Raw genomic sequence first — 25335 nt, forward strand, 5'->3', positions numbered from 1 at the left:
TAAGAACTGTAATTTATTGATTGTGATTGGCTAAATTACATTACACCATCTGGTACTCAAATCAGAAATTCCCAGTCATTTTGGTGAAGTTGTATTTAAATGTATTTCTGTTCAATGTGAAAAAATGAGAGGTATCCCAAAGCAAAAAAGAATTTACATCCATCCATCCATTTTTCTGACCGCTTCTTCCCTTTTAGGGTCGCGGGGGTGCTGGAGCCTATCCCGGCAACTGATGGGCGAAGGCGGGGTACACCCTGGACAGGTCGCCAGTCCGTCGCAGGAGAATTTACATTTAATGCTATTATAAGGGTTAAAGGAATGTAAGATCCAGCAGATTTTCATTGGACCAAATCTGGCCTTCTTTGGACACCCTTGATTTTAATCTTAAAAAATTGTTAGCGTAGGAGTAAAAGGAATTAACGTTAAAAAAATTAAAAGGATGGAACCATATTCAAAAGCGTCAGTGCCTTGATAGAAGCTTCTTTATAAGCTCTCTGAGCCTCCGTGCTGGTGGCAGTGTCACTCTGCTCCTCCTCTTCTGCTCGTTCATTAATTTTTCCCAGAGCTCTCCTGGCAAATTCCTGAAAGTATTAAAAATTACATATTTATATTCACAGTCTACCTAAAATGTTTTTTCATTAGTCTTTCAGTTTGTTGGTTAAGCTTTTTGTGCATTGTCCAGCTGTAATAAACCGAGTCCATGTATTGATTGATAAAATCTTATCACTCTGTTTTGACATGCATTAACGACTTCTCACCTCTGCTTGCGCCGCAGCCTGGTTGTCATAGTAACAGTAGCAGCCAGCACAGTACAGAGTGACGCTCAGAGGCAGATATTTGGCCGTCATCAGGGGGACAGACAACTCCACGCTGATGCTTGCCCACAGAAGATACTCCAAGGCCTGAAGAGAAGCACAAAGGCCGACGTCACAAAGTGACGCAGACTTCCACACAACAGCGTGCCCCACCCTGCAGAGCGCCTCACACATGAAAGAGCAGCGAGGTCTGACAAGGCTTTGAAAGACAAAAGAAAAAAAAAGTACCTCTGCACTGCAGTTCATAGTCATCAGGTAACGGCAGATGTTGTAAATGAGTGACGAGCCTGGACGAGAAAAGATCTTTTATAAAATATTGTTATAACCAGGAAGCAACTTGACTCTGATTTGCAGAATATTTTGATGATATTCTGGAGTGAATTTTTTACTCACATTTCCCAAAGTCATGGTTTCAAAGTACCCACAGAAAATATATCTTTGACATAGAATGTTAAAGTCATAGAAGGAGAAACTGAAGCCAAAATTTGTTAAGGAACTCAAAAATAACTATTTCTAAATCCACTAACTAAAACAAACACAGGTGCTGGGGCTTTTCAAAGGAAGCTTTGAAATTATTATGGGATGGCCACGGGATCTATGGTTAATTTTGTGCCAAAGTGTGAAATTTGACCATTTTCCAATTTTTGGACAATATGAAAAAAAATGTTTAAGCGATATTAAACTTGAAAACTTGACACACACCTCTAGATTTAGTCTACAACCACAACCACTTCATTGACCTTTGACCTCGAGAAAAGGCTGTCATCTCTAATTTTCAAATAAATCATTTTTAGTACCAGCTTCAAATTGAAACAAATTGAAACAAATTTCAATCTATTGCTGCGTAACTCTTCACATATTGTTGGGAATCTTATTGGGAAAAAATATTGGAATTAAAAGTTGTAGATTTTGAATGACATTAGCATGGTGAGATCACAAATGTAGCGTTAATTTGTTTCTTGCACATTTTTAGCCAAAAAATTGTGAAAATTGAATGGATGAATCGTTGGCTCCAGCAGAACTAAACTATATGACATAGGGTATAATCGCATTAGGGATGTGGACGTAATTGCCAAAAAAAAAAACTCTGTTGCCAAGGAAATCCAAAAATTTACTTTTGCAGATTCTTCTATAAATTACATAGAACTGTTTGTCAACCTCAGATGACCAAAAAATAAAATGGTTGCTAAGGGGATAAAACCAACACCTTTTTTTAATTCATGAATTTGTCATTTAAAGCTCTCACCAGGATGGCAGAGGCATAAGACGGGAGTGAGGGGCACGAGACAGTTCTTTTGTTTTTAATTTTAACAACAAAACAAAATTTTGACAAATGTTAAAAAGAGGATTTTACATTTAACATTCCATATAAAGCCCAGGATACATCATTGTACCAAAGAAGTTCATGAAATGGCGGTTAAATGGAATTTCTTCGAGTTATCCTTTCAGTAGAAACTTAATATTTTTAGTTTCATATGTCTCATTATGTCTTATAAAGGGTGAGCAGCTTTTCTTGATTTCAGTTCAACACAGCAGTCCTGATTTTTTACCTTTTTTAATCTAAACCATGAATATATACCGTTGTATATGTGCCAGGAGAGGTGGTCATGCTGCTGGAAGGCCTGCATCATGATCCTTATGAAGCTCAACACACGCAGGAGTTTGCAGAGTCCCTTCTGCTTCAGGACGCCGTGTTTCTTCTCCAGCTCAAAAGTACAGAGGGCACAGCCAAGCATCGCACGGACCTTGGCACACACATATATGCAGACATGCTATTATTGCAAACTCTGCAAACCACCATTTGTTTGGTTTGTTACAGTGTACCTTCATGGAAACAACATCTTGGTCCACATCAAGGCCTTCAGGGAAGAAACAGGCGTGGAAGTGCTCCAAATCACTGATGTCTGTGATTTCCTCTGAGCTGAACTGCTGTAAGTGCAGGCTGTAGCCCTGCCACAGAGCAACCTCATGCATCTGTTGAGAGACAGCAAAGTAATTACTACCAAAACAAGAAGGTTCAGTTAAATTTTACCCTGAAAAATCTGTTTGGGCTGTTGACTGAGTTTCTAAAAGTGAACAGCAGGACACAGTAATGCTCAGAAACAACATTTTATAACCTTAATTTCAGACAGGAAGTCTGCAGTCTGCAGCATCTGATCCTGGTAGCACTTTGCTGGAAGTCTGTGTTTGTACTGTTTCCAAATCTCCACAAGAAGCCTGACCCTTCAAAAGAAAGATAAATAAGGATTTAAACAAAAAAAGATTGTAAAGGTAAGGTGAGGTTAAAGAGGGACTCCTGTATTAGAGTATAATTATATAATGAGTTTGTATAATTATTGGACTGTATATAATTATAAAAATCAAAATTATTATAATTATAGTAGTAGTATAATGATTATGTACTATAGTCACTCCTTGCTTACACAATGAGAGGGACACAACTACGCATGCGCACACTGAAATTTAGCGTTCTGCTTCATACTTGTCGTAAAAACACGGAAAAAAAAGAGAGCAAAAACAGAAAATTCACTTCTAGATGAATTCCACTTTTGTTCATATCGTTTTCAGACATTTGTTTCCTATTTACTACAAATGTTAGAATTCTTAAAAGTTTTGGCCTGGAACGTCTCACCCTTTCACCTGTGCGCCACCATCCGGACGTTTCATCAACGACACCAACGACTTGATGTCCCGTCTGAAAGCGATGAGGACGGGATTCCTATCATCAAGATCACCGTAATGCGAAGCTGGAAAGTTCATGTCTATAGGAGTTTTTGCTCCGATGTGACAAAACAGCGAAACCACAAGCGTTCTGTTGCTATGGTAATGACGCTGCGCCAACCGGAAGTAAGAGTCGAACTTCCTGCGTAAGCTTTTAGAACGTTTTCTATAAGTCACTGTCCAGCTGGCCTCTGAAAGTCATGTTAGTAAAAGTAACTAAATAATACATTTACCAACATCAAATATTTATTAGAATTACAACACACTGAATCCTGAAAAAAGTCATTATTTTGTTGTTTTATGTTTTTTTCCTTTAGGCTAATAGAGAGCGTGGGTTGCTAAGATGTGAAAATGCAATTCTTAGTAGTACTATTATATGATTTATAAAAAAAAAAATAATGCTTCAAAAATTCTATATTCAAAAATGAAAATTTAAACATAAATATCATGTTTTTTATTCTTTAAAGATGTAAATCAATAGATCAAATTAATATCACCCTCCTCTAATAGAAAGACTCTCGAAACAATCCATATGTGTGAATCTTTGCATGTATTTATATAATTAACCCACCCAGTTGTTTGTTCTTATCATTTTATTTTACATTTTAGACAACATCTGTATTCATACTTAGACTTTAATCAAAAAAGTTGAAAAAAAAACAAACAAACAAACAAACAAACAAAAAAACAAAAAATAACTTTGTCAGAACCTTAAAACCTTAAAAAAAATGTTGTGTCATTAAATATTGGTTGAATGTTAGATTCCTTAGAAAATAAAAAAAGAATTATCAAATACTCCTTATGGCGTAACATTTATTTAAACTACACAAAATGATGATATGGAAATGAAGAATCACAAAAGTTTTAAAGAGTCATGTTTCCTAAATGGAAAACAAGTCTAAAAACATAAGCAGACATGGCCGTTCTTGTCTTTTATTCATATATTTTGTAGCATTTTTAATTTTACTATTGTTTCAATGCAATCCATTTTTTAATTTTCATTTTATTTTTAGCTTTTGATTAGGATTTGTCAAATTGTCACATTAGATAATATTCTTTTCTTTCAGACAAGTTAGAAATTTTTTTATGTTAGTCTAATTTTTTTTTTTATTTCCAATAATTTCCAATGAGATGTTTGTTGAAAGAAATCTTTCGTTCAAAGAGGCCTGATCATGTTGCTTCAACAAAGTCAATTAATTTCTGATAAAGGACGCCTCAAAGGGCATTATCCCACTTTATTATGGTCACTTATCATAGAAATAAATATTAAATTAATTAAATCTTATTTTCTGTTTAAATCGTTTTTGACAAGACGCAGATTGAATACACGGTGCAATGCATTGTCATGGTAACGGCTTCCAAGCCTGCACTGACCTTGCTCTGCATCTGTGGAAAAATGTGACAAATGTGCTAAATATCATGTTAAGTGATACAAGGCATCACTTCTGTGGAAAAGTTCACCTAGTCTTGCTTAAATTTGTCTGGATGATGAAGCAAAAGTGTTTACACAACTATTCTGGGATGGTCAGTGGGTGACTCAATGTGATGAACATTTGGAGCACAAATCCTATGTGACGTGCATGATGGAAGGAAATCTGGTTGGCAAACCCAGTGGGGAAGATTTGGGTTTTAAATCCGAGCCCAGAGCAAAATGACATGCACTTGGCGTGCCATTTAATGCAGCCCCATTCATACTCACTGAGCCACACATCCAGGACACCCAAAACCTAAAGCTGCTGGCAGTCGGAGCCCAGCAGGCGAGTGCCCTGTCAGCCATTCCTGAATCAAATGCTCACAGAGTCATCCACACATCAGACAGGGGCATTTCCTGGGGCGTGAGCCATGGGGGCATCAGCAGTATTCCCAGCCAGCATGCCCTCATGACTGAGAGGAAAAGGAGAGTCGTGGGCTTACACAGAGGAAGGCGGACAAGCAGGCCCTGTCAGATGGGCTGAACAATGACTGCGATGGAGGGACAAACAGTTGACATCATTGTTGGAGGACGATCCTCCTGTTGGCATCGCCCAGAGCGAAATGCCGGGGTCACAGACGGGGACAGGGGGCTGGGAGGGAAACACAAATATAAAAAGCAGCAGAGGAGAACCTGCAGCACCGATCTCAGACCAGACTTCAGCTCTGCTCACTCTCCAGCACTGCCTTTCATCTCACCATGGACATTCCTATTCAGTACCCCTGGTACCGCCGGCCCCTGTCCAGCCGCTTCGCTGACCTCTCCTTGGGAGAACCACTCATTGACTGGCCAATGATGTGGCCCTTCTCCTGGTCATTTCCATGGATACGCCCGTCCTTCATGCGCTGGGTCAACTGGCCTGAGAACGGTCTCACTGAGGTAAACTGTTATTCATGCCTTCTCATTCTACCTGAGCTGACCTTGATTGATCAGTAGCTTAAGGATCCGACCTGCTGTCCTCTCCATACAGATGCGCCTGGAGAAGGACCGCTATGTGATTTACCTGGACGTGAAGCACTTCTCCCCCGATGAGCTGTCCGTCAACGTCTCTGACGAGTTCATCACTGTTCACGGGAAGCACGAAGGCAGACAGGTGGGTTCGGAGGAGCAACCAAAAGACGGAGCCCCTTTCTGACGTGCCGACCTCTCTCTGTTCCAGGACGACCACGGCTTTGTGTCCAGAGAGTTCCTGAGAAAGTACAGGCTCCCATTCGGTGTGACGGGGGCCGATGTTACCTCCAACCTCTCCTTCGATGGCGTGCTGACCATCACGGCGCCTCGCTCCTCTCAAGGACAGGAGCGCAGCATTCCCATCTCCTGTGATGACGGAACACAGAAGTAGAAGGAGAGCAGACTCCAGACCTCGAGTCTCTTCAACTACTAACCCAAGTGCTTTTCTTACATTATATTTAACCTGTTATGTTACTGTAACAGCTCTCACAGAGGTCAGGGGTCTAAATACTGGAAACCATGGCAACAGAGTCAGACTCACCGTGAATTTGTGTTTTTAATAACACACAGGGACGATTTAAAGCACTAAGAATCTTTCAGATTTACAGAAAGTCAAACATATCTATCATTTATGACATTCCAGAATTTAACTTGTGCTTAGTTTTACCAAAAAAAGCATTTTTTGTGAGATTTAAACCACAAAAAAAAACTCCAGATTTGCTCTGATGATGACAAAAATGCCTGAAGCAAACTTTACAAGACACCAACTGAGCTCTGTGAGAAGATCCTAGGTCCGTCTGTGTGTGTGGAAGTTTTATGTAGGGTCAGTTTTAGTTTGTAACAAAAAAGTTAAAAAGCCACAGAAGGACCTGGGACCAGGTGAGCTGCAGCAACACTGTCAGCTGGATGAGAAACGACAGGTGAAGACAACCTCCATCACCGGGCGTCTTGTTCACGACTTCTGAGCTGCTAATGATAGTGTGAATGTGCTGGATGCACGGTGCATTTGTACTTGTGGGTTAAAAATGACTGTAACCCTGACAGCAACCTTCTGACATTAGCAAAGAAAACAATAAAAAAATGGTTAAAAGCAGATTATTTTATTTCGTCTTTTTTCATTTTCTTTTATTTTTACTTATTTCAGACTGATATAAGTTTGAAAAGGTCTTTGAATTAAGGTTAACTTTGTTAATCTCTGTTGTAGCAGCATAAAATAAATACAAAATATACAGGGAAGAAGAACTCCTTTCTACATGTACACACATAACAGTAGACAAATGAGCTTAAAATACAATAAAATGGCCTCAAAGGTTTGTAGTTTTGTGAAGTAAATTATTTTTTTGATGAATAAAATAAGCCACATCTTGCTTAATCTTTCAGAATGTGGCTTGTTACAAAGGATTCGCTCTATAACACACAATTTCTCATGATTAGTTTGTTTTCAAATGGTTATGTCATGTTGGAGGGTAGCATTAAAAAGCTAAATCAGATCCAACTGTTTTTGTGAGAATCAAATCTCTGTTTTCTTCTCTTAGTTGAACCCTGTTTTTCACTCAGGAGTTGTTTGTGGGTTTAGCCTGTTGCTTGATCTTCTGTTTTGTCATCCCTTTAGTCTGTCACACCCACTGTCTGTTTTTGCAATCACCCAGCTGCTTCCTGCTCCCTCTATTATTCCTATTAGTGTGCATCTCCATGGCTCCAGTCATGATGATGCAAATCTGGTTAGTTCAAAAGAAGTAGCAGCTGCTTATGTCTTATGCAAACCATCACCCTTGATGCAATTAACATTTCTAATTGATCCATTCCAATGTGTCATTGTCAGGTGGTTTGATTTTTTTATGAAACAAATCAAAGATTCACTCTAATTACCTTCTGATCAATGGTAAATGCGTTCCCAGTGGTCTTTTAATTATAATTTTGTTGTTTTTAGGCATAATAAAAATAAAAAAAAAACATAAAAAGATCTATTAGTTTAGAAGTGGAAGAATCCGAATGAAGTGGAGCAGGAAGCTTGTGGTCCAGCAACCATATTTTCTACGTCACAACTAGAATCTTTTTGAAACACAATTTTTTTCATCTGCTCCGTATTCACAATGTTTTGAATAAAAAATGCTCTGAAATACATGTTTGATCTTAACTTTATTTATATTTGTCCTCCGTCATCAGAAAAATGCCACAAGAACATGTTAAAACATGAATTTTCATGGTATTGGATCTTGAAATACCCTCATTGTATACAACATTGTACTCAGGATCTCTAAAATTACAATTTTTAAAATCTAATTTAACATAAAAAAAATGATAAAAAGATGCAGCTAACTTCCAATGTATGGATCAATGCAAGGATCAACATTTATTTCATATCCTCATATTTCTTCACCTGGTTAGTTAGTCATGATCATATTTTTTATTTTTAAAAGATTAAATGGTTTTAGCCAGCAAAACATATTTAAGGTCAATTTTCAATAAGGAACACTTTTAAAAATTCTTGTGATGATATTTTTATGATGCTCAATCAATTATTGGTAATTTATGAGCACAATAATTTTGTCAGAGAAAAAGAAAAACAGTCAACAGATGTGTGCTTTTAGTAACTATTTATAAAAGTGTTAACAGGATCCTAGTGTCGATAATGACTGCTTACCTAACTTGCTGTGATCAACATGAAAGACATTCAAGCATTTCCTGATTGAAATCCTGCTGATGAAAACTATCCGCATTCTGCAATGACGAATATCCTTTTGTGGTTTACAAAACTGGTGCTCATCAACAAGTGTGCCAACTTGTAGTTTTGGATTATGTAACCATTTCTTGTCGTATGTTGCTAATTTGCAACATTTAATCTAGGACTCTACTTAATTTAAAACAGAAAACTGAGGAGTATTTTTATATAGACAGTGGGACATAAAAATATTTGGCCAGCTCTAGAGCAGATCTGCATGGAGGAATGGACCAAAATACCAGCAAAAGTTTGTGAAAACCTTGTGAAGACTTACAGAAAATGTTTGACTTGTCGTATAACAAATATTTGAGTTGAACTTATGTTACTAACCAAATACTTACTTTCCACCACAATTTGCAAATAATTTCTTTAAAAATCAGACATTTTCTGGACTTTTTCTTTTTTAATTTGGTTTCTCATAGTTGAGATGTGTCTATGATGAAAATTACAGGCCTCTCATCTTTTTTTAGTGGGAGAATTTGCACAATTGGTGACTGACTAAATACTTTTTCGACCCACTCTATAAGTTTTATTATTCTGATCAGAATAAAAAAGAAGAATTTAACACCTTTTGATGTTGTTTATCATTTTTACAGAATGAAATGAATGTAAGCTAAATCAAAGGCTGTCTTTGTGTTAGAGTTGAAATCATCCTTTGCAGTGACTGGATCAGTTGCAGTAGAAGTCCCACTTCTGAAAAAGAAAAAAAAAACAAAAAGTAGAATTGAAAATGGTTGCACAATAAAGTGTTTGCTATTATGTGCACCAAATGCATGCTGATACATGTGTGTGAATGTGTGTATTTGTAGAGAATCGTGTGGTTTTTTTTCCACCTACAGTAGTTTTAACTTCAGTGTTGGCGGGCATCAGAGGCTGCAGCTCCTCCACCACACTGCTGGGAAAGTGACCGATGCGAGCTTCCTGTTCCCCGTAATAAGAGTCTTGCACCTGCAGGGGAAATTATGCGACTTAACAAGTCCTGCACAGGTACATGGTGCGATCATTTTACAGGCTTTGTCCTCATAATGATGAACGTGATCACTTTGTTTAGTTTGGGGCTTTACAGAAAGCTTAAGGGAGAAATTTAGTATCATCTGTAAGGATAACAAAAAAATCTGTGTGAAATAATATATATTTATAGTGTACATTGATCACTAGACCTTGGGAAAAACTTGTTTAGCCACGCCTTTACCCAACAGTTAGTATAGGCTCCAGCAACCCTGAAAGGAATTTATTGGGTTCAGACAACAGATGGATGGACAAGCATCACGGAAAGTTGGAAAACATTTTCATAAAGAACAAATAAAAAAGTGTTTCATTCACACAACATAAAATATTAATTTGTAAATTAAAGATGTACACAAAAAATAACTTAAATGCTTTAAAAATTCTTCAGGCTGCATTGGAACTAATCAAGATGATGCATTTTCAGGCTCTTTAATATTTCAGCTTTCTAGAAAGCGTTATGTCACAAACAATAAAAGCCTACTCTGTTCTCTGCAAGTTACTTTTTGGCTTTCCACCAAGAGGCATATCCCTTTTACTGTCGGTAATCTAAATGGAAGCTATTTATCATTGATTTCCCATTTCCAAGTATTTCCATACATCACATTGTAAGGAAAAAAATAAACACTTTGATTACTTCTGATGTATTTTTGACTCAATTAGCATATAAATAATAAACAAAACATTAGATAACCCTTCATATGAGACTACAAGTTTAATTCTGGATGCTAATGAAGAAAAAAAAGGCTCACCAATAAAAAAACTACAAACTCATGGTAAAAATGTGTGAATACAGCTCAGTTTTTATTCAAACATTGCATTAACATCACATACTGATGCTTTAAATCTGTTTTATATATATAAATACTCACGCTGCCAGCCCAGAAAAGGTTCCCTCTGTCTTTCAGCATGGAATAGACGTAAACAAGCTGTCCCTGTCGAATGGGGATGAACCTGCAGTCTGCAGGGTAGTAGTCCTGTGTTGCTCGGGCCATCAAAATGGGATCTGAACAGGAACATTGCAATGTTTAGTGCTCTTTATACACACAAAAATGTCTGCTTTATGTCATTTGAAAAAAGTAATTTTCTTCCAGGAGGGCTGAAAATAATAAACGTTTGCTACTTACGGCTGCATTCAGAGTCAGCACAGAGTTTCTTGTTGGAAAGTTTAGACATCTGCCTTCCAGCCTCACAAATACCCAACAGAAGCCACAGAAAAAGAGATATTTTGAGTCTATGGGCCATTTTACCCATTTCACCTGACGGCAAAAGAAAACTTTTTATAACTATTTGGAAAGGTCCTCTTTCACTGGCTTCAGTCTGAGTGGAAACTTTCAGCCGGAGTTGAAGCTGCAGCGGCTGTCCCTGCCCCCTCACTCACACAGAGCTCCATTGAAACCCTTCAAGCAGGTAAACAGGATGACGGAATGAGGAAGAGGAGGGGGCCGGTTGAATTCAGACAGAGCCGAGTCTGTCTCCTCGGGTCTTTCTGTCTCTACTAGACCAGCGAGGAGCTCATTTTTGTGGACCCATCCGGTCCTGTGTGGTTCTGAGTTTGGCCACAGCAGGTGCCTGAGCAGCTCCTCCTCCGCTCTCATCACCTGTCTGTCCTCTTCCTGTTTCTCAGGTGGAGGCGGGCTCACACGCTGGATTTACATGTTCACAGCCAAGGAAACCAGCCGGGCCTCTATTGCACAAACACCTCCCACACACACACACAGGCTGATACACAAACGCACACTTGACAAACAGGAAGGCTCTACCTGTTGGCCTCAGTTAGTTGGGAACTCTCAGGTAAGAAAGATACTATTCTTCATCCAGTAGCCTGTTGATTATATTCTGTCATGTTTTATATCAGAAAATGAAAAAGATATTTAAATCCTCATGATAAAAATGAGGTCATTCTAATGACATTTCTATATATGAAGCGACTTAACAGCAGCAGAGATGATAGCTCACATAAAGGCATCTGTTTCAGTAACTGAAACTCATTATTTTCTGGTTTATTTTTATATAAAAACTTAATTTGAGGTTTGGGAATACACAGCCTATTTGTGACGCCAACTTTACTTACTGTACAGGAAGTGACGGTGCTGAAAAATTAGAACAAAAATTCCACGACTTTTTCCAGGAACTTTGAAGACTTAGTTGTGTTATGAAGAATTCCACATTGCCTGCGGAATTTAGGGAGGGGAATGGAACAATGAGGAGACAGGAGCCGGTATTTCGGTCCAAGTAACCAAAGGTCTGCCAGACAAAGCGTCTGCATAGGCGTATTTAGATTGGATTACTTTTGAAAGAACTCTTCTTTAAAGGTTTTATGGGTCACTTGCAGTACATTGTGTTCTACAGACTCACATGTGCAGAGAAGAAGATCTGAGCTTCAGAATATCAGAGGTTGCGCTCTTCCATCTGGAATACTGTGGAATACAAAGACTGAATATAGACTACAAAGATATACGGGAAGCGAAAGAATCATCAGGAAAAACAAAGGGGTTTTGACCATCAAAAACAATTTTGTAAAAATCCACGTTTTTATGCAACAAAATGATATCATAAATCACCAGGAAAAATGTAGTACACAACGGTCTTTAGGGCATCACAAACAATTTTTTTAAATGCACATTTTTATGGCAATCAAAGGACATTACAAATCACCAGGAAAAAAGGCGGTAAACAATGATATTTGGCTATCAAAAATGTAGTTTTTATGCACTTTTTTATGACAGCCAAAATGTATCAAAAATTACTAGGAAAAAAGCAATACACAATGAATCTTTGGCCACTATAAAGTCCATTTTTAAATGCACATTTTTATGGCAAGCAAAATATATTATAAATCACCAGGAAAAACGTAGTAAAAAACTATGTTTTGGCCATCAAAAACACTGTTTTTTTTAAATGCATATTTTTTTTTTGGGCAAGCAAAAGATATCACAAATCATTAATGATCCATTTTGCTTGTGATGACATCTAACCATGCTGAGAACATTTTCTGGTTTCCTCTTTATCAATCAATCATCTGTTTGACAGGACTGGGGGTGATGTTTCCCGCCTGACTTCAGAAACGTCGGTGATGTTCCCCCTAAGGAAGGCCAGCCTTCCCTCACCCACCATGGAGGACTCGTTCTTTCCTCTGTCCTCGGGTTCTCCGCGGTCCCTCTCCTTTGGTCTTCCTTCATCCTCACCGGAGAACGTTGACAGTGGAGGAGGGATGGAGACGGATCTTATCCTGGCTGCAGAACTGGGCCAGGCCTTATTGGAGAAGAACGAGGAGCTGGCAGCATCTCTGGAGCAGAGGGAGAGGGACTTGGAGGTGAGGATGAGGCAAGTTCTGCCTTCGACATTGAGGACAAGGCATGTCCAGCTTTTTTAAAAACTATTACAAATCCAAAAAAAACCCTAAACCTAAATGTCAGTCGTTAATTATTGTTCCATAGTATCTATTACGTTTTCAAAAGAAAGAGGAATGCATCACGGACGGCAATGACCATATTGTTTTCGCAATTCTTCTTTCTTGCTTCACCTTTGAGCAAAAACTTCACCCCTGCCACATTCTCAAAACCTCACAAAAATTTCCATGCACTAAGATGAAAAATAGGGAACAACTCCCCTCGAAACGTAATGACATCACAGAGTTTGAAACTGTCAAAAAATCAACGTGGCCTCAAACTGTTAAGCCAAATAAGAGAAATACTGCAAAATCCACAAACAAAACTAAAATCTGCATGTCGAGGATATCCAAATCAAATTTTGAAAACATTATGGGATGTCTGCAGGACCTACGGTTTGGCGGCCACTTTGTGGCAAAGTGTAAAATTGAGCAATTTTCACATTTTCCCGCACAATGCAGAAAGAAAACTTTTATTTGAACAATGCTAAACCTATATACAGCAAGTCAATGAATATTTCATTACTTAGTTAAAAACGCCTGAAGGTAAATGTTGCCTAAAACCTAAAACCAAACCTTGAGAAGGAAAAAAAAAAAAAAAAAAGAAGTTTCTGTGTTGGGCAGAAACCTTTGTGTCAAGGGGGACACCCTTCCCATATCCTGGATTACAGCAATGTTGTGCTAACTTCACATGAAAACAGGAAATCACCAACTGGTTTTCTATCTATCCTCATATTGGGAGCTTGTTTAAGCTGCTGATCTTCATTAAGCTCCTTTATGATGTCACATTTTTTTCAAGCTTTGTTGAAACATTTTTAAAACTTGAATTTGAAATTCACTTTGAGAATGTCAAAGGTGAAGTTCAGTCTTTACTCAAACCATTAAAGGGGCTGTTATGTCTCAGGCTGTACAGCAGGAGAAGCATGTTCTACAGAGGAAGCTGGAGATGAGGGAGCTGGATTCTGGACAGAGGGAGGCGGAGCTGATGACGGACCTCGCCGCAGTTCGAGCAGAGCTGAAGAAACACCTGAATGAAGGGCGTGAGCGGCGGAAAGATGAAACTGAGCAGATGACTCAGCTAGCCTCCCATAACCAGAGACTAGTGGAGCAGCTGGCTGAGGTGAGCTCATTCCGTCAGAGAACAGCTAAAAACGTCCCGTCTGCGGGATGAGTCACGTCATAATCACTCGGATCAAAAGCAATGCAGGCAAACGGGTTTGACAGCCTCCTATGTCACTCTGCAGGCTGTCACCCTGGAGCACTCCTTGAGGACGGAGCTGCGCTCCCTCAGAGAGGAGATGGAGGAGTCCTCTTTCAGCCGGAACATCAGCCTCACACAGTTAGAGAACTGGCAAGCAGAGGTAATCTGTTTTCATAAGCCACTAATAAAGGCAGGCTTTTATTTTGTAGACAAATACAACAAAAAATGAACTCTTACAGACCATAAAGATGTTTCAAGTGAACAAAGTTTTTCTGCTATTCTATACACATGAAAATACAAGTTTCAAATCTAAAAATTGAGTTTAGATGCTATTTTGGGACAAAATAATGATAAAAAAACAGACCTTTTAGCTGAAAAACATTCATTAGGCAGTCATTAACAGTGTAGCCTACACTAAAGTACATTTTCATCAAAGAAAACAGTTTTTACCCATCCCAAAATAAAACAAAAATAGATGGAATATTTTAAATTAAAGACCGCCTCAGAAGAAACTTCTGTTTTAACATGTTTGTGTGGGATTGAGCTTATGATGGAGGACACATATAATGAAAATTAAGATTAAAATTGCATTTCTGAGTATTTCCTTATTCAAGTCACTGGAGAAGCAGAAGAAAAAAAATGCTGTTTGTAACAGAGCTTATTTGTGACGTAGAAAACAACAACAAATCCATGTATGTCTATGTTTTCCTCATCTGAGCTGTTATCTGCCTCAAAACTGTACGGCGGGATGGCTCCAAAATTTGCTTACCAATTTCATTGCAGCCGTAATGTAAGGTTGGGGGTGGCGGGGGCTGTAAGCTAGTGGGAAAGCATGTAAATAGAGAGCTCTCACCAATAGGGTCTTCAACAGTCGCCAATAGTCCCGACCACAACCCAGAACCAATGAACTCTTGCTGCTCTGCAGAAACTGTCCTAGTAAATGACAGATTTTTTTATATTGGTTAAAAATGGCACAATCATAATTAAAACACCACTGGGAACAATTTTAAAATAGATCAAAAGGTGATCAAAGTGGGTCTTTGAGATCGTATTTCTTCTTGAACAACTGTGAATTTTTGTTTTTCGGTGACACAGAACAGGGTGCTGAAGGAGCGGCTGTCACACATGGAGACGCAGCTGAAATCATGGCAGGAGGACAGCCAGAGGCTGCGCCTGGAGAGGGATGGACTGAAGGAGCGAGTGCTGGAGCTGCAGAGCAGACTGAGCGACAAGGAGGCCGAGGTCAGGTGACCTGCTGAGAGCTGCGTCTCTCATAGAACATCCATTACTAACAGGACCGATTAACAGGAGCTTCCACTTAAACGAGTGGAAGTACGGAGAAAAAATAGTGTCACGCACAAATCAAGAATTACGCACGCAAAAATTGTGGTGACACTATTTTCTCTCCATTGGAAAAGCCTTTTTTTAGGGTCAAATTCTGGAAATTAGTTGTGGCTACAACCATCGGGAGTGATGTTTAGCAGTTTTCTCTTTTTCAAATAAACCTAACAGAGCTTCGAGTGTTTGCACGCGATTACCTCTCACAGTTTGTTGTCTGTGCACATAGATAGAGCAGGAGCAAGGGGTGGTGTTTGAATTGCGCACCTTGAATCGTTCTCTGCAAGAAAAAGCTCTGAGCCTGGGAGAGGACGGCGTTCTGGACAGTGCACACACACAACCTTTGTCTCTGCTCAGTGAAATTCAGCAGTCACAGGTACTCACAAACGCCTCATGGGTACTAACCGGTGTCCTCAACCTAAAAACATCCGCACTGATGACCTCATTTACCTGCTCGGGTGTTGGTGTGTCCCCACTGACGTCAAAAGTCATTTGTTTGGTTTTGTTTTTCTCCTGATAATCAGGCAAAAGAGGCTCTGCTGGCTCACTCCACTGTCCTGCAAGCAAGAGATGAGGAAATACAAGCCCTGAAAGAGAAGGTCTGTTCCTCTGCACACACATTTGAAATGAGTTTTTATTCCATAAGTGTGTGGGAAATGTCTCTTAAATTCTACAACTAAAGCAATGAAAAAAGTTTAGATATTAACTTTATTGTCAAGAGTAAAATCGTATTTTGTTCTGATTTTTAAAAAATAGACAGATTTGCTTTCACATTAGAAATACAGGTATAATCAAAAAGGTTTTTCACTGTTTCTTATATTATGGATGTTGAACTATAGCTCGACAATTACTGGAATAAAAATATGCTAGTTTTTTCCGCTCTAAGAAAAAAAATTTTCTTAAATAAGTTCTATGTCAATCCAACTGAAGATCTTGTTTTTCTAGATCCAGTCTCAACAGGAAGAACTGGAGAGTTTGAGGGATGAGCTCAAGTCTTCCCAAGGCGGCCCTGAGAAGCCAAGTTACAGGTGAAAATGTTACTATAAACTAAATGATCACTAAAAGATTGATTTATTCAAGGGGAGCAAACATTTTGACTTGTGGGCCACAAAGGGTTCTAAAATTTGACAGAAGCTGATGTGGGGAGTGTTTTGGTAATCATAAGTTTAAGAAATAGCTTGGAATATGGACGAAAACATGCTTTAAATTTGATTTAAACTTAATATGTCATGTGAAGAATTGAGGACACCCTCATTAAATATTCAGCTCTGTCTTAAAAATGTTCATATATTAATGTCTGATTGTGTTTTGAAAAAAATTCTAAAAAAGAAAGTGATTTGATAAAAATCAAACTAAAACATTATTATTTTAATGGAGGTCAAAGTTTGTGCCTTCTATTAGCTATTTTTGCTCCTTTGGCTCAAATTGCGACATTGAGACACTTTTTGTTGCATTTACCAGTCTCTCAAATGTGTCTAAACTTAAACACAAGCACAAACTGAATTTATTTAATTATTAATGATCTTCTAGATCCCTCGAAAGCGAGCTGGCCACAGTGCGCCAAGAAAAAGAGACGCTGACTCAGCAGCTTCTCAACACGATCAAGCAGAAGGTGGTGATGTCTCAAGAGCTGGATGCCTGGCAGGTGGGTGTGTGGAATCCAAACCCCCCCGTGGATCTTCTTAACTGGACTGATCCTCCTGTTTTCCTGCGGCTTCTCCCCAGGAGGACATGCGGCACGTGATCAGTCAGCAGGTGGCGCAGCATGAGGAGCCCCGGCAGGACAGAAACGGCGCCTTTGGACTCCAGAGGAGTAAATCCCTGAGGCTGAAGAAAGACACGGGGAAGAACTTCTTTTCTTTCTTCAAGGACATTTAACAAGACGGCGAGGAGGAGGAGCTTCTCCTCGGCAGTTGGGATCTGCAGGTGATGGACACCAGGACCAGATGTCGGCATCAGCAGCGTTAGATTATATTCACATGAATATACATGTACAGAATGTTTAAATGGTTGCAGACTTTACATTAAAGGTGCAGCATTTTTTACGGCCTTGGGGCTGAGGAGGATGTCCGGCGGCAGACGGTGCAACAAGGAGGACCCTGTTGCAGAAGCTGGAATGAAATCTTCTATCCCCATCAGGCTTATGTTTGCTAGCTTCTCTAGACCATCTTATGTAGTCAGTTATTGTTAATGAAGAGGTCAAAGGTCATTAAGACACAGGTTGTGTCCGAAATCCTTCACTACTCCCCGGTTAATGCACTACAATTCCAAAATTTCACAAAAGTCTCTGCGATAAACTACCTGATTTGTAACAGCTACCTGATTGGTACCACGCATGCACAAAGTGCGTCTACTTCTGCAGTCGAAGCACTCTACGCCACTTACCATTTGAGCTGTTAAGGCCAATAAGTACGTCTTAAAATATTTACAATAATAGAAACATTTATTTTTATGTTGTTAAATGCAGAAAAAAGAAAAAAGTAACGAGTCAGGACGGCATGATCCTCATAGTGATGCATTTAGCTGTAATTCTTCTAAGAACTGTTGAAGAATATGAAGTTATTTAGTGTTTGAATGGCTCAGACTGTCATAAAGAAATGATGCTGTACACCTGATCAGGTTTCTGATACAGATTGGGGAGCGACATGCATCGACCTCACTCGTCTGGCAAATATAGACCACAATGCATTGCGTTTGAACAATTTGTCGTTTAGGCTATAAATCATCAAAAATCTTCATTAAAAAAACACTGTAAATTCATAACTAATCTTTGTAAAATGTTCTTATTTATTTGCATTTTACTTCGAAAAAAGGGTGACATCAAATTTGGCTTTAAAAGAAAAAAGTACTGGTAGTGAACATGTGTATGGAAGTCCAATACAACCTACTCTTTTTTTTTTTTGACGATTTTTAATGACGATTTCGTTAGCATGTTATTTCTTTTTTTTTTTTAAGTTTAAAAACAGTAAAAAAAAAAAAAACTGTAGGCTGTTTTAAGCCTCTGCAGTCTGAATTGCATAAAATGAGGGGCACTTGATAGTCCCGCAGTGTATGGTCTTTGAAAGGTTAAGGAGTAGTGAGGGACGTCGGACACAGCCTCAGTTTTAAAAGTGTTTAGCTGCTGAATTAATGATGAAAACAAAAAAGAGGGAGATGTTTAAGTGAATTTCATTTCTGCTCTTTCTGGTCTCTGCACAATCATTTTATAACTTTGTTTTAGTCTCCAGCAATTCTTGGAGAAGAGTCAGGTACTGGAGCTTGTAAGACCATTGACTGTATATGAGAACTGGACAAAGCAAATGTGACATCACCCATTGAAAACAGTTTATTACAGTCTCTAAACAGAAGGAGTAAATTCTGTCACAATTTTTTTGATACGGACGCTGCCAGAACCAGACGTCAGAAACCACTGATTGGTCCGAGTCATCGTTTCTATGACAACCACTTACTTTTATTAAGACATCTAATTGGCCTCTTTATAACCTGAAATAACTTGCACTTCAGAAGAAAGTGTTGTAAAAAAAATAGCATTAGAAAGAAAAACTAACGGTTATTCCGGTTTGGATCACTAGGGGGAGGAATCACTCAGTCCAGTTCTCATAAACAGTCAATGTGTGAGACACACCGATCAAACCGTAGAACGCTAGAAGACGATTGGTTCAGTGGTTAAGACTGAATTATTTGCCAAAGGACAAACTGTTTAACAGAATGTATTTAATAAAGTTAATTTAAAACAGAAGATTTCTCTTTACATTCAAATCCATTCAGTGCCACACATTTCAGGGGTTAAATAGGGACACAAACGGCAGAATGGAAAAAGCTGCACACAGGTTGGTTTTATAGAAAGCAGTTTCTTTTTAATTTTGTAATTTAGTTCTTTTGGCTCTTAAAACCTTTGACTGAACCAACTGCAGCATTTAAGTTCTGCCGTTTGTTCCATTGGGCATAAATATTTTTACTGTTTACGTTTTTTTATCATCACCTTTGTAAATTTGTTGCAGAACAATAAAGCATTCCATCCTAGTCAGTGTGTTGTAACCCGAAAAGCTTTTTAGTCCTTTTAGAATTCCTTTTCCTTAACAACCAGGAGTATAAAAGCGTTTCCAGTCTCAGTTAAGCAGAAGATTCTAATTTCAACACTCCTCCACGCAGATTCTGAATGTTCTGAACCCTCCAGCAGGTGGGGCGGTCCTCTGTCGTCCAGAAAACATCCGTGGTCAGAGGTAGGTCGGTAGCTGAGATGCACTGAGTTAAACTAGAAATGTTCTGGGAGGTCCTGGTTGGATTACTTATCCCACGGTGACGCCGAGGCCCACCTGCAGCTTGTCTCCTCTGTGATTTACGAAAGCCCCCATGATGAGGGTGGCAGGCAGCGGCAACAAGCGCTTCTCTAGTACACCTCCGATTATGCACCGACTGTTTATCATACCTGCATAAAAACGACAAAAAGGTGAGCTCGGAGCTACAGATTTAGTGCAGTTGCAAAACAACCAAACGGCTACCTCTGAAGACCATGTTGGCCTCGGGGAGTTCCATTTGGTACCCGAATGAGGTGGTGGTTTCCTGTGTCCTGGTAGTGGCTTCAAACTCCACCCCGACTTGGATCTGGCAAAAACAAACAGGAAGTTAGCATTTCCCTTTATTTACGAATTCACAATCATGACCAGAGAAGCAAAGATTTTATTTTTTTCGCATTTTATTTCCAAAAACATTATATCTTAAATTAAATAAGAATAATAAAAATTTTAGATTACTAGTAATTCAACAGAAAAAAGGGAATATTAGCCACTACAATAATAAATTCTTACATTAAAAAAGTAAACATCTAAAGTATTTTAATCCCTACATTTCGTGAATCAATATGGACTTTTATAAGTAAAAATAATTTATATTCCTTGATGTTTTTTAAAGACCCATTCTGATGAAAATGGTTGTTTTTTGTGTTTTTAACATGTTCTTGTAGCATTTTTCTCATTAAAGAGGACCTCTATTTAATTGTTTACTATTAAAACTGTTGTTTTATTGCTATTCAATTGCTTTTTTTGCTTATTTAGTATTTTTATTGCTTTTATTGTGTTTTTTTTTTGTGTTTTTACCTCACTTTAGTGTTGTTGTGTTTTGTATTCAGCACTTGGTTTTTTATCTGTTTGCTTTTTTTTAAAGTACTTTCTAAATAAAGCTGAGTTGAGTCAAAACTGCGTTTCTGAGTATTTCTTAATTCAAATCGTGGAAATCTGGATGCTAAAAAAAGCTCAAACTGATGATGCAGCAACTGAAGTGGGCGTGGCTGTCTCCTCTCCCCCTGTGCGCACCCCGCTCACGCTTACGTTTGTGAGGCATGATGAGCCTTCAACACTTGTGATGTAGTGAATTCGGATCCTGGCTCAGAACGGCACAACTGGATGGATCGGCGTTATTTTTGCACCGCTAATGTTAGCTTGAGGCTATATGCTTGTGCCTGAGTATCCAAACAGAATTTGCTCTGTTTTAATAACTCAAAATGTTATTTCTAATGAGCTACTGCAGCTGTGCATAAAACATGTATTAAAAAAACAACAAATGATTTTTATTTTTGGCTAGAAACTTAAATAAAAGATCGCTGGGAATAATTTTATGATAGAAAACAATACAGTTGGAGTGGGTTTTTGAAGGGTTAAAAGGCTCTGCTCATGGAGTTCTGCAGTGCTGGCTGACCTGCTTGTTGGCTCGGTGATAGTAGCTGGCGTGAGCACCGCCTTTACCGGCGTTGAGCGTCGCAACCCAGTTTGGTCCTGCATGCCGACATAAACACAGATGTAAACATTGATGCCAAATGTTTTAAAAATTAATTAATATTTAATATTTTGTGAACAGATCTTTAATAAAACTGTACTTGAATATTGTCCAGCCAGAGTCAGAATTCCTCCTTCTTCTGCTCGGCCTCGATGGTAGACCAGCTCGCCGCCCAGAACAAGTCCAGAGGAAACGCTCTGTAGAAAGTGTGCCACAAGAATGACTGCACACATAAGAAAAATATGAAAATGAGAATTTTATTATGACACCGAAAAGCCACAGAACACACAATACTTTACCTGACTCCCTGAGGATGTCAGGGTTGGCCACGGTCACGGCAGCCGTGAAGTCGCTGCCTCTGTACTCGGTTTCAAACTGCCAGGTCACAAACTGGGACTGCTGAGTCTGTGAACGCATCAACAGGAAAGACTAGCACGACGCCACTACTACACTTCTAGGAATACCTCAAGTCTTTGTCTAATACCGAACAATGTATGATTGAACTGAATCGTGGGAAAAGTGAATCCTTGCGTTTCTACTGCATACATGTCTATGTTGAAAGTGTCAAACAATAGTTCTACTAAATTTAAAAATAATTCATTGTTTATTGTTTTATTAGTTTACACCAGGCTTATTATAAGTATAAGTTCAATTATACTCGCTAATTAGCTAATTAAAAAATATTTTTTTCTAAATATTTAGCTTTTTATTTTTGTAATACAAAGCATAAATCAAATCAAGTGTGACTAAAAAAATCAAGGTTTAAACCAAATATAGGGGGAAAGTGAATCATTGCATCCCTACTAACTACTAATTGCACCACAGACGTTTGTCATTTTATCAGGGCGCTCAAATCTCCAATTCCAAAGTACAGTGTCCTGGAAATTTCCCAGAATTCTAGTGGGCTTTAATACTCGCTAGATCGGTGAATATAAACCACAATGCATTATGTTTGAATGATTTGTCATATGAAAACATTTATTTTTTTTTTATTTTATAAATCCTCTAAGTTTTCATGGTCAGAACACACTTGATTCATAAATAAACTTTTAAAATGCTCATATTTAAACATTTTTACTTCGTATTTGCAGTTTTAAAAAAAGAAAAAAGTGTGTCTGAATTGCGTTAAAATACAGATTTTTTTTTTAATGGAGAACTTTTAAGTTCTGGATCTGCAATTTCACCCTTTCAGTGCAATTTTGCATTTTTTTTTAATGTTTTACAGTGTATTATGTTCTGTGCTCTGATTGGCTGTAAGGCACTGCTGATCAACCTCCAGCGTGCAGTGTCTCCTGTGCAGAATGTGTTCAGCTTTCCACATTTACATTTTTTTATGGAAAAAGTTTGATTGTTTCAAAGAAAAGTGTGAAGTCTGTCTGAGAAAAGTGTATTAAGTTTTATAGCCTTAAAACGTTTGAAATCCTACTTTGCAGATGTCACCGATCGGGATTTATTTTGGTGCTGACCTGAAACACAGTTCTGGCTCGAACCCGCTCGGTAAGGTGCAACAGAGCGTGAGCGTTCAAACTCCCCGATGAGTCCATCTCACCGATCAGTGCCGGCGCCTCCTGCAAGGATAACAGCGGCAAACACGTTTCTGACTGACACTTTAAGGCTGTTTTAAGACCAACTCTGATTATCTTTTGAACCTGTTGTTTTCTAGGACATCGTTTCTGCAGATTTTTTTTTATTTGATCCTGATTGGCAACTATTAGAATAAAGAAAGACTCAGAAATGCTATTTTAAACCTATTTTACATATATATATATATATATATATATATATATGTCCTCCATCATGAGAAACATGACATAAAAACATGTTAAAAACACCAAAAACACTATTTTTTATCGAAGTGGGTCTCTCCTGAAACAGACTAACCTTGTCCTTGCTGTAGTCATCCGACTGCAAGTGCTCCACGTGGAAGCGATAGTAGGAAGGACTTACGGCACTGAGGTGGACGCTGTGGCTCACCTGGATGCAGTGAAGACAGTCATCAAAACAGCCATGTTTAAAAAAAAATGCACAACGACGGAAAAATAAAAGTTACCTTGAAGAAGCTGCTTAAGGTTTTGTTGATGATCATCTTAACACCTTCAATCTGATGGGGAAACACGTCTAAAGCAGGATGAGAAAAGAGTTTTTCAAAAACATACAAATTTAATATGATTAAAAAAAACTTAGAACATGTATGACGTAGCTTTACGACCTCTTTGAGTCAATGCTCAGCCATCACTTCAATTAAGATACCTTTGCAACTCCTGTGGAGGGAGTGGAAGCTGCCAGGGTTGGGGAGGCGTCCATCTTTCCTCTCCCAGCGGGGAGGACTGTCCCAGTGAGCAGGGTGTGTGTCCCAGCGGGACAGGGGGGGTTCTGTGGAGAAAGGCCAGTTCTGATGGCCTGGATTGGACGACAAAGCCAAAACACTGCCCATGTGGGCGTGAGGCTTCCTGCAGGACACAAACAAAAACCCAGCATCATTTAACTGCTTTAAAATGAAGAAAATTGATTAATTTCACTATAACATGAAGAAGAAATGGTCAGAAACTTACTTCCCTGGAGGTCAGGGGAGCTTTTTCAGACAAGTTGGGGTCAAAAGTGACACACTAAAATAAAATATTTCTTTATGCACACAGTTCAATTCTTTTGTACAACATATTTAGACCCAAAAAGCATCTTTTAGCTCAAATGGAGAACATTAGGATGCGTTCACGTCATGTAAATCCCTTAGCTAGCATGACCTTAGCATCTGCAGCCACTAACAACACGGACGGAACGGTTTACCACCTCCTCCGAACCAGATACCGAGAGGTCCCTGCTGCTCTCAAATCCCCCCCGCATCGCAAACACAACCGGGACACTTCCGTTTAACCAAAAGTACCGGCTCAGGTGGGAGGATGATGGGCTGAAAGTGATGCTGAGCTTGGAAGGATGCTGGCAACGGCTCCCTCTTCAGGACGTCACGCGCCGCGCGCGCGCGGTTCCCGGCAGTCTCGCAATAACAATCCCAACATTTACCGAGCAATATTCACATAAAATACACGCACTATTTAGTCACATTTAATCTTTAAAGTTCACGTTGAAGATATATATTTTTGGGTGCATTTGGGAATTTGAAAGGGGGACATAACGTTCCTAGCACGGTGTTTCGCATCGGACTGTTTTGTGTGTGACACCTTCACACCACCGTGTTGATTTGTCGGATGCAGGTCGCCGGGTCTCCTCCTCGGCTCCTTCGCTCTCTGAGTAGCGACGATTTTGGAGACAAACTGAGCCACGGAGGTTGGTAACTTCTTTACAAAAATAATCTAAAAAAGACTTCTGGGTACCTTAGGTTCCCGTTTAAGGAGCGGTACAGAATTTAACTGTGCTTTTTGGGAAATGTAGGTTTGGGGAAATGTTTTAGGACTTCAGGTTGGGGTCGACCATGTTGCATTCAAGGACGATACTGTTAGTCGGAGAGGGGAATTTCTCCTTCTCCGCCTCCCTTTGCGAGATGGAGAAAGTCACGGCCACTTGTCCGCAGCGTCAGGAGGAGGTGCTGCTCTTTGAAGGAGCAGCCAGCAACATCAGCAGCATCACGGAGTCAGGTGCGTGTGGGTCCGCGCGCTCCATAACGAGCCAGCTACCGCCTCCTCGTGACCTCCTTTTTTCTCCGACGCGTGCTCTTCAGGGGGGAGTGTGCTGTTTGAGGTGGACTGCACGCGGCTGGAGGAGTGTCCGGCGCTGCGGGGGCGGCTGTTCGACCGCGTCCTCTTCAACTTTCCACACTGCGGGAGGAAAAGCGGCGTGAAGAAGAACAAGGAGCTGCTCAGAAACTTCTTCCTCAGGTGAGACAATATACACTTATAATAATGTCACTGGTCGAAGCGGGGCGTGACGTCACTCATACCCGTTTATTTAAAAATGGAAATCTGATCATTATCGGATCCCTTCAGTTGTCTACAA

At 39.3% G+C, this 25335-nt stretch overlaps 6 protein-coding genes across 20 annotated transcripts in view; 3 read left to right on the top strand and 3 right to left on the bottom strand.

Moving 5' to 3' along the window:
- The window catches only part of LOC112142743 (cilia- and flagella-associated protein 54), a 24140-nt gene extending 20477 nt beyond the window's left edge, over positions 1–3663 (bottom strand). For 8 of the 9 annotated variants that reach the window (XM_024266294.2, XM_024266298.2, XM_024266293.2 and 5 more), the window contains exons 1-7: positions 3448–3663; positions 2933–3038; positions 2640–2789; positions 2395–2560; positions 1044–1102; positions 759–902; positions 468–581 (exon numbers count right to left, since the gene is read on the bottom strand). In XM_024266294.2, the coding sequence (XP_024122062.1) occupies positions 468–581; positions 759–902; positions 1044–1102; positions 2395–2560; positions 2640–2789; positions 2933–3038; positions 3448–3575 (867 nt within the window). In that variant the 5' untranslated portion in view covers positions 3576–3663. The remainder of the gene's footprint in view (positions 1–467; positions 582–758; positions 903–1043; positions 1103–2394; positions 2561–2639; positions 2790–2932; positions 3039–3447) is intronic. The other variant, XM_024266299.2, reaches the window with a different exon arrangement.
- A 45-nt stretch (positions 3664–3708) lies between these two features.
- Positions 3709–6476, top strand: LOC112142748 (alpha-crystallin B chain). The gene is made up of 3 exons (XM_024266309.2): positions 3709–5886; positions 5978–6100; positions 6167–6476. Exons 1-3 carry the CDS (start codon positions 5707–5709, stop codon positions 6347–6349), a joined length of 486 nt encoding a protein of 161 aa, XP_024122077.2. The 5' UTR covers positions 3709–5706; the 3' UTR covers positions 6350–6476.
- Positions 6477–9245: 2769 nt separating this feature from the next.
- mia (MIA SH3 domain containing) lies at positions 9246–11420 on the bottom strand. The gene is made up of 4 exons (XM_024266275.2): positions 10813–11420; positions 10558–10691; positions 9518–9628; positions 9246–9373 (listed from the first exon to the last, which is right to left on the bottom strand). The coding sequence occupies exons 1-4, from the start codon at positions 10937–10939 to the stop codon at positions 9350–9352; spliced, it is 396 nt and encodes a 131-aa protein (XP_024122043.1). The 5' UTR covers positions 10940–11420; the 3' UTR covers positions 9246–9349.
- Positions 11421–12728: 1308 nt separating this feature from the next.
- On the top strand, positions 12729–16786 carry bicdl2 (BICD family like cargo adaptor 2). Its single transcript, XM_024266274.2, has 7 exons — positions 12729–13001; positions 13981–14196; positions 14321–14437; positions 15373–15519; positions 15845–15991; positions 16140–16214; positions 16561–16786. The coding sequence occupies exons 1-7, from the start codon at positions 12762–12764 to the stop codon at positions 16645–16647; spliced, it is 1029 nt and encodes a 342-aa protein (XP_024122042.1). The 5' UTR covers positions 12729–12761; the 3' UTR covers positions 16648–16786.
- si:dkey-71l1.1 (uncharacterized protein LOC569883 homolog) overlaps positions 12839–25335 on the bottom strand; it is a 20110-nt gene continuing 7613 nt past the window's right edge. Inside the window, exons 1-13 of one of the 6 annotated variants that reach the window (XR_004949092.1) lie at positions 23940–24417; positions 23638–23837; positions 23438–23505; positions 23269–23361; positions 22854–22955; positions 21687–21792; positions 21488–21610; positions 21310–21386; positions 20118–20220; positions 19932–20044; positions 17303–17442; positions 16066–16172; positions 12839–12974 (exon numbers count right to left, since the gene is read on the bottom strand). Coding sequence is in view for 5 of the 6 variants with exons in the window: in XM_024266270.2 (XP_024122038.1) it covers positions 17239–17442; positions 19932–20044; positions 20118–20220; positions 21310–21386; positions 21488–21610; positions 21687–21792; positions 22854–22955; positions 23269–23361; positions 23438–23505; positions 23638–23821 (1173 nt within the window). In the remaining variant the exon portion in view is untranslated. Of the gene's footprint in view, positions 12975–15985; positions 16173–17121; positions 17443–19931; positions 20045–20117; positions 20221–21309; positions 21387–21487; positions 21611–21686; positions 21793–22853; positions 22956–23268; positions 23362–23437; positions 23506–23637; positions 23838–23939; positions 24418–25335 lie in introns of those variants that run through there. The other 5 variants (XM_036215307.1, XM_024266270.2, XM_024266271.2 and 2 more) reach the window with 5 other exon arrangements.
- The window catches only part of fdxacb1 (ferredoxin-fold anticodon binding domain containing 1), a 5695-nt gene continuing 4905 nt past the window's right edge, over positions 24546–25335 (top strand). The window contains exons 1-3 of one of the 2 annotated variants that reach the window (XM_024266268.2): positions 24546–24669; positions 24775–24977; positions 25061–25217. In XM_024266268.2, coding sequence (XP_024122036.1) covers positions 24815–24977; positions 25061–25217 — 320 coding nt within the window. In that variant the 5' untranslated portion in view covers positions 24546–24669; positions 24775–24814. Of the gene's footprint in view, positions 24978–25060; positions 25218–25335 lie in introns of both variants that reach the window. The other variant, XM_036215305.1, reaches the window with a different exon arrangement.

Source organism: Oryzias melastigma, linkage group LG14 (genome assembly GCF_002922805.2).
Source record: "Oryzias melastigma strain HK-1 linkage group LG14, ASM292280v2, whole genome shotgun sequence".
NCBI classification, from domain to species: Eukaryota; Metazoa; Chordata; class Actinopteri; order Beloniformes; family Adrianichthyidae; genus Oryzias; species Oryzias melastigma.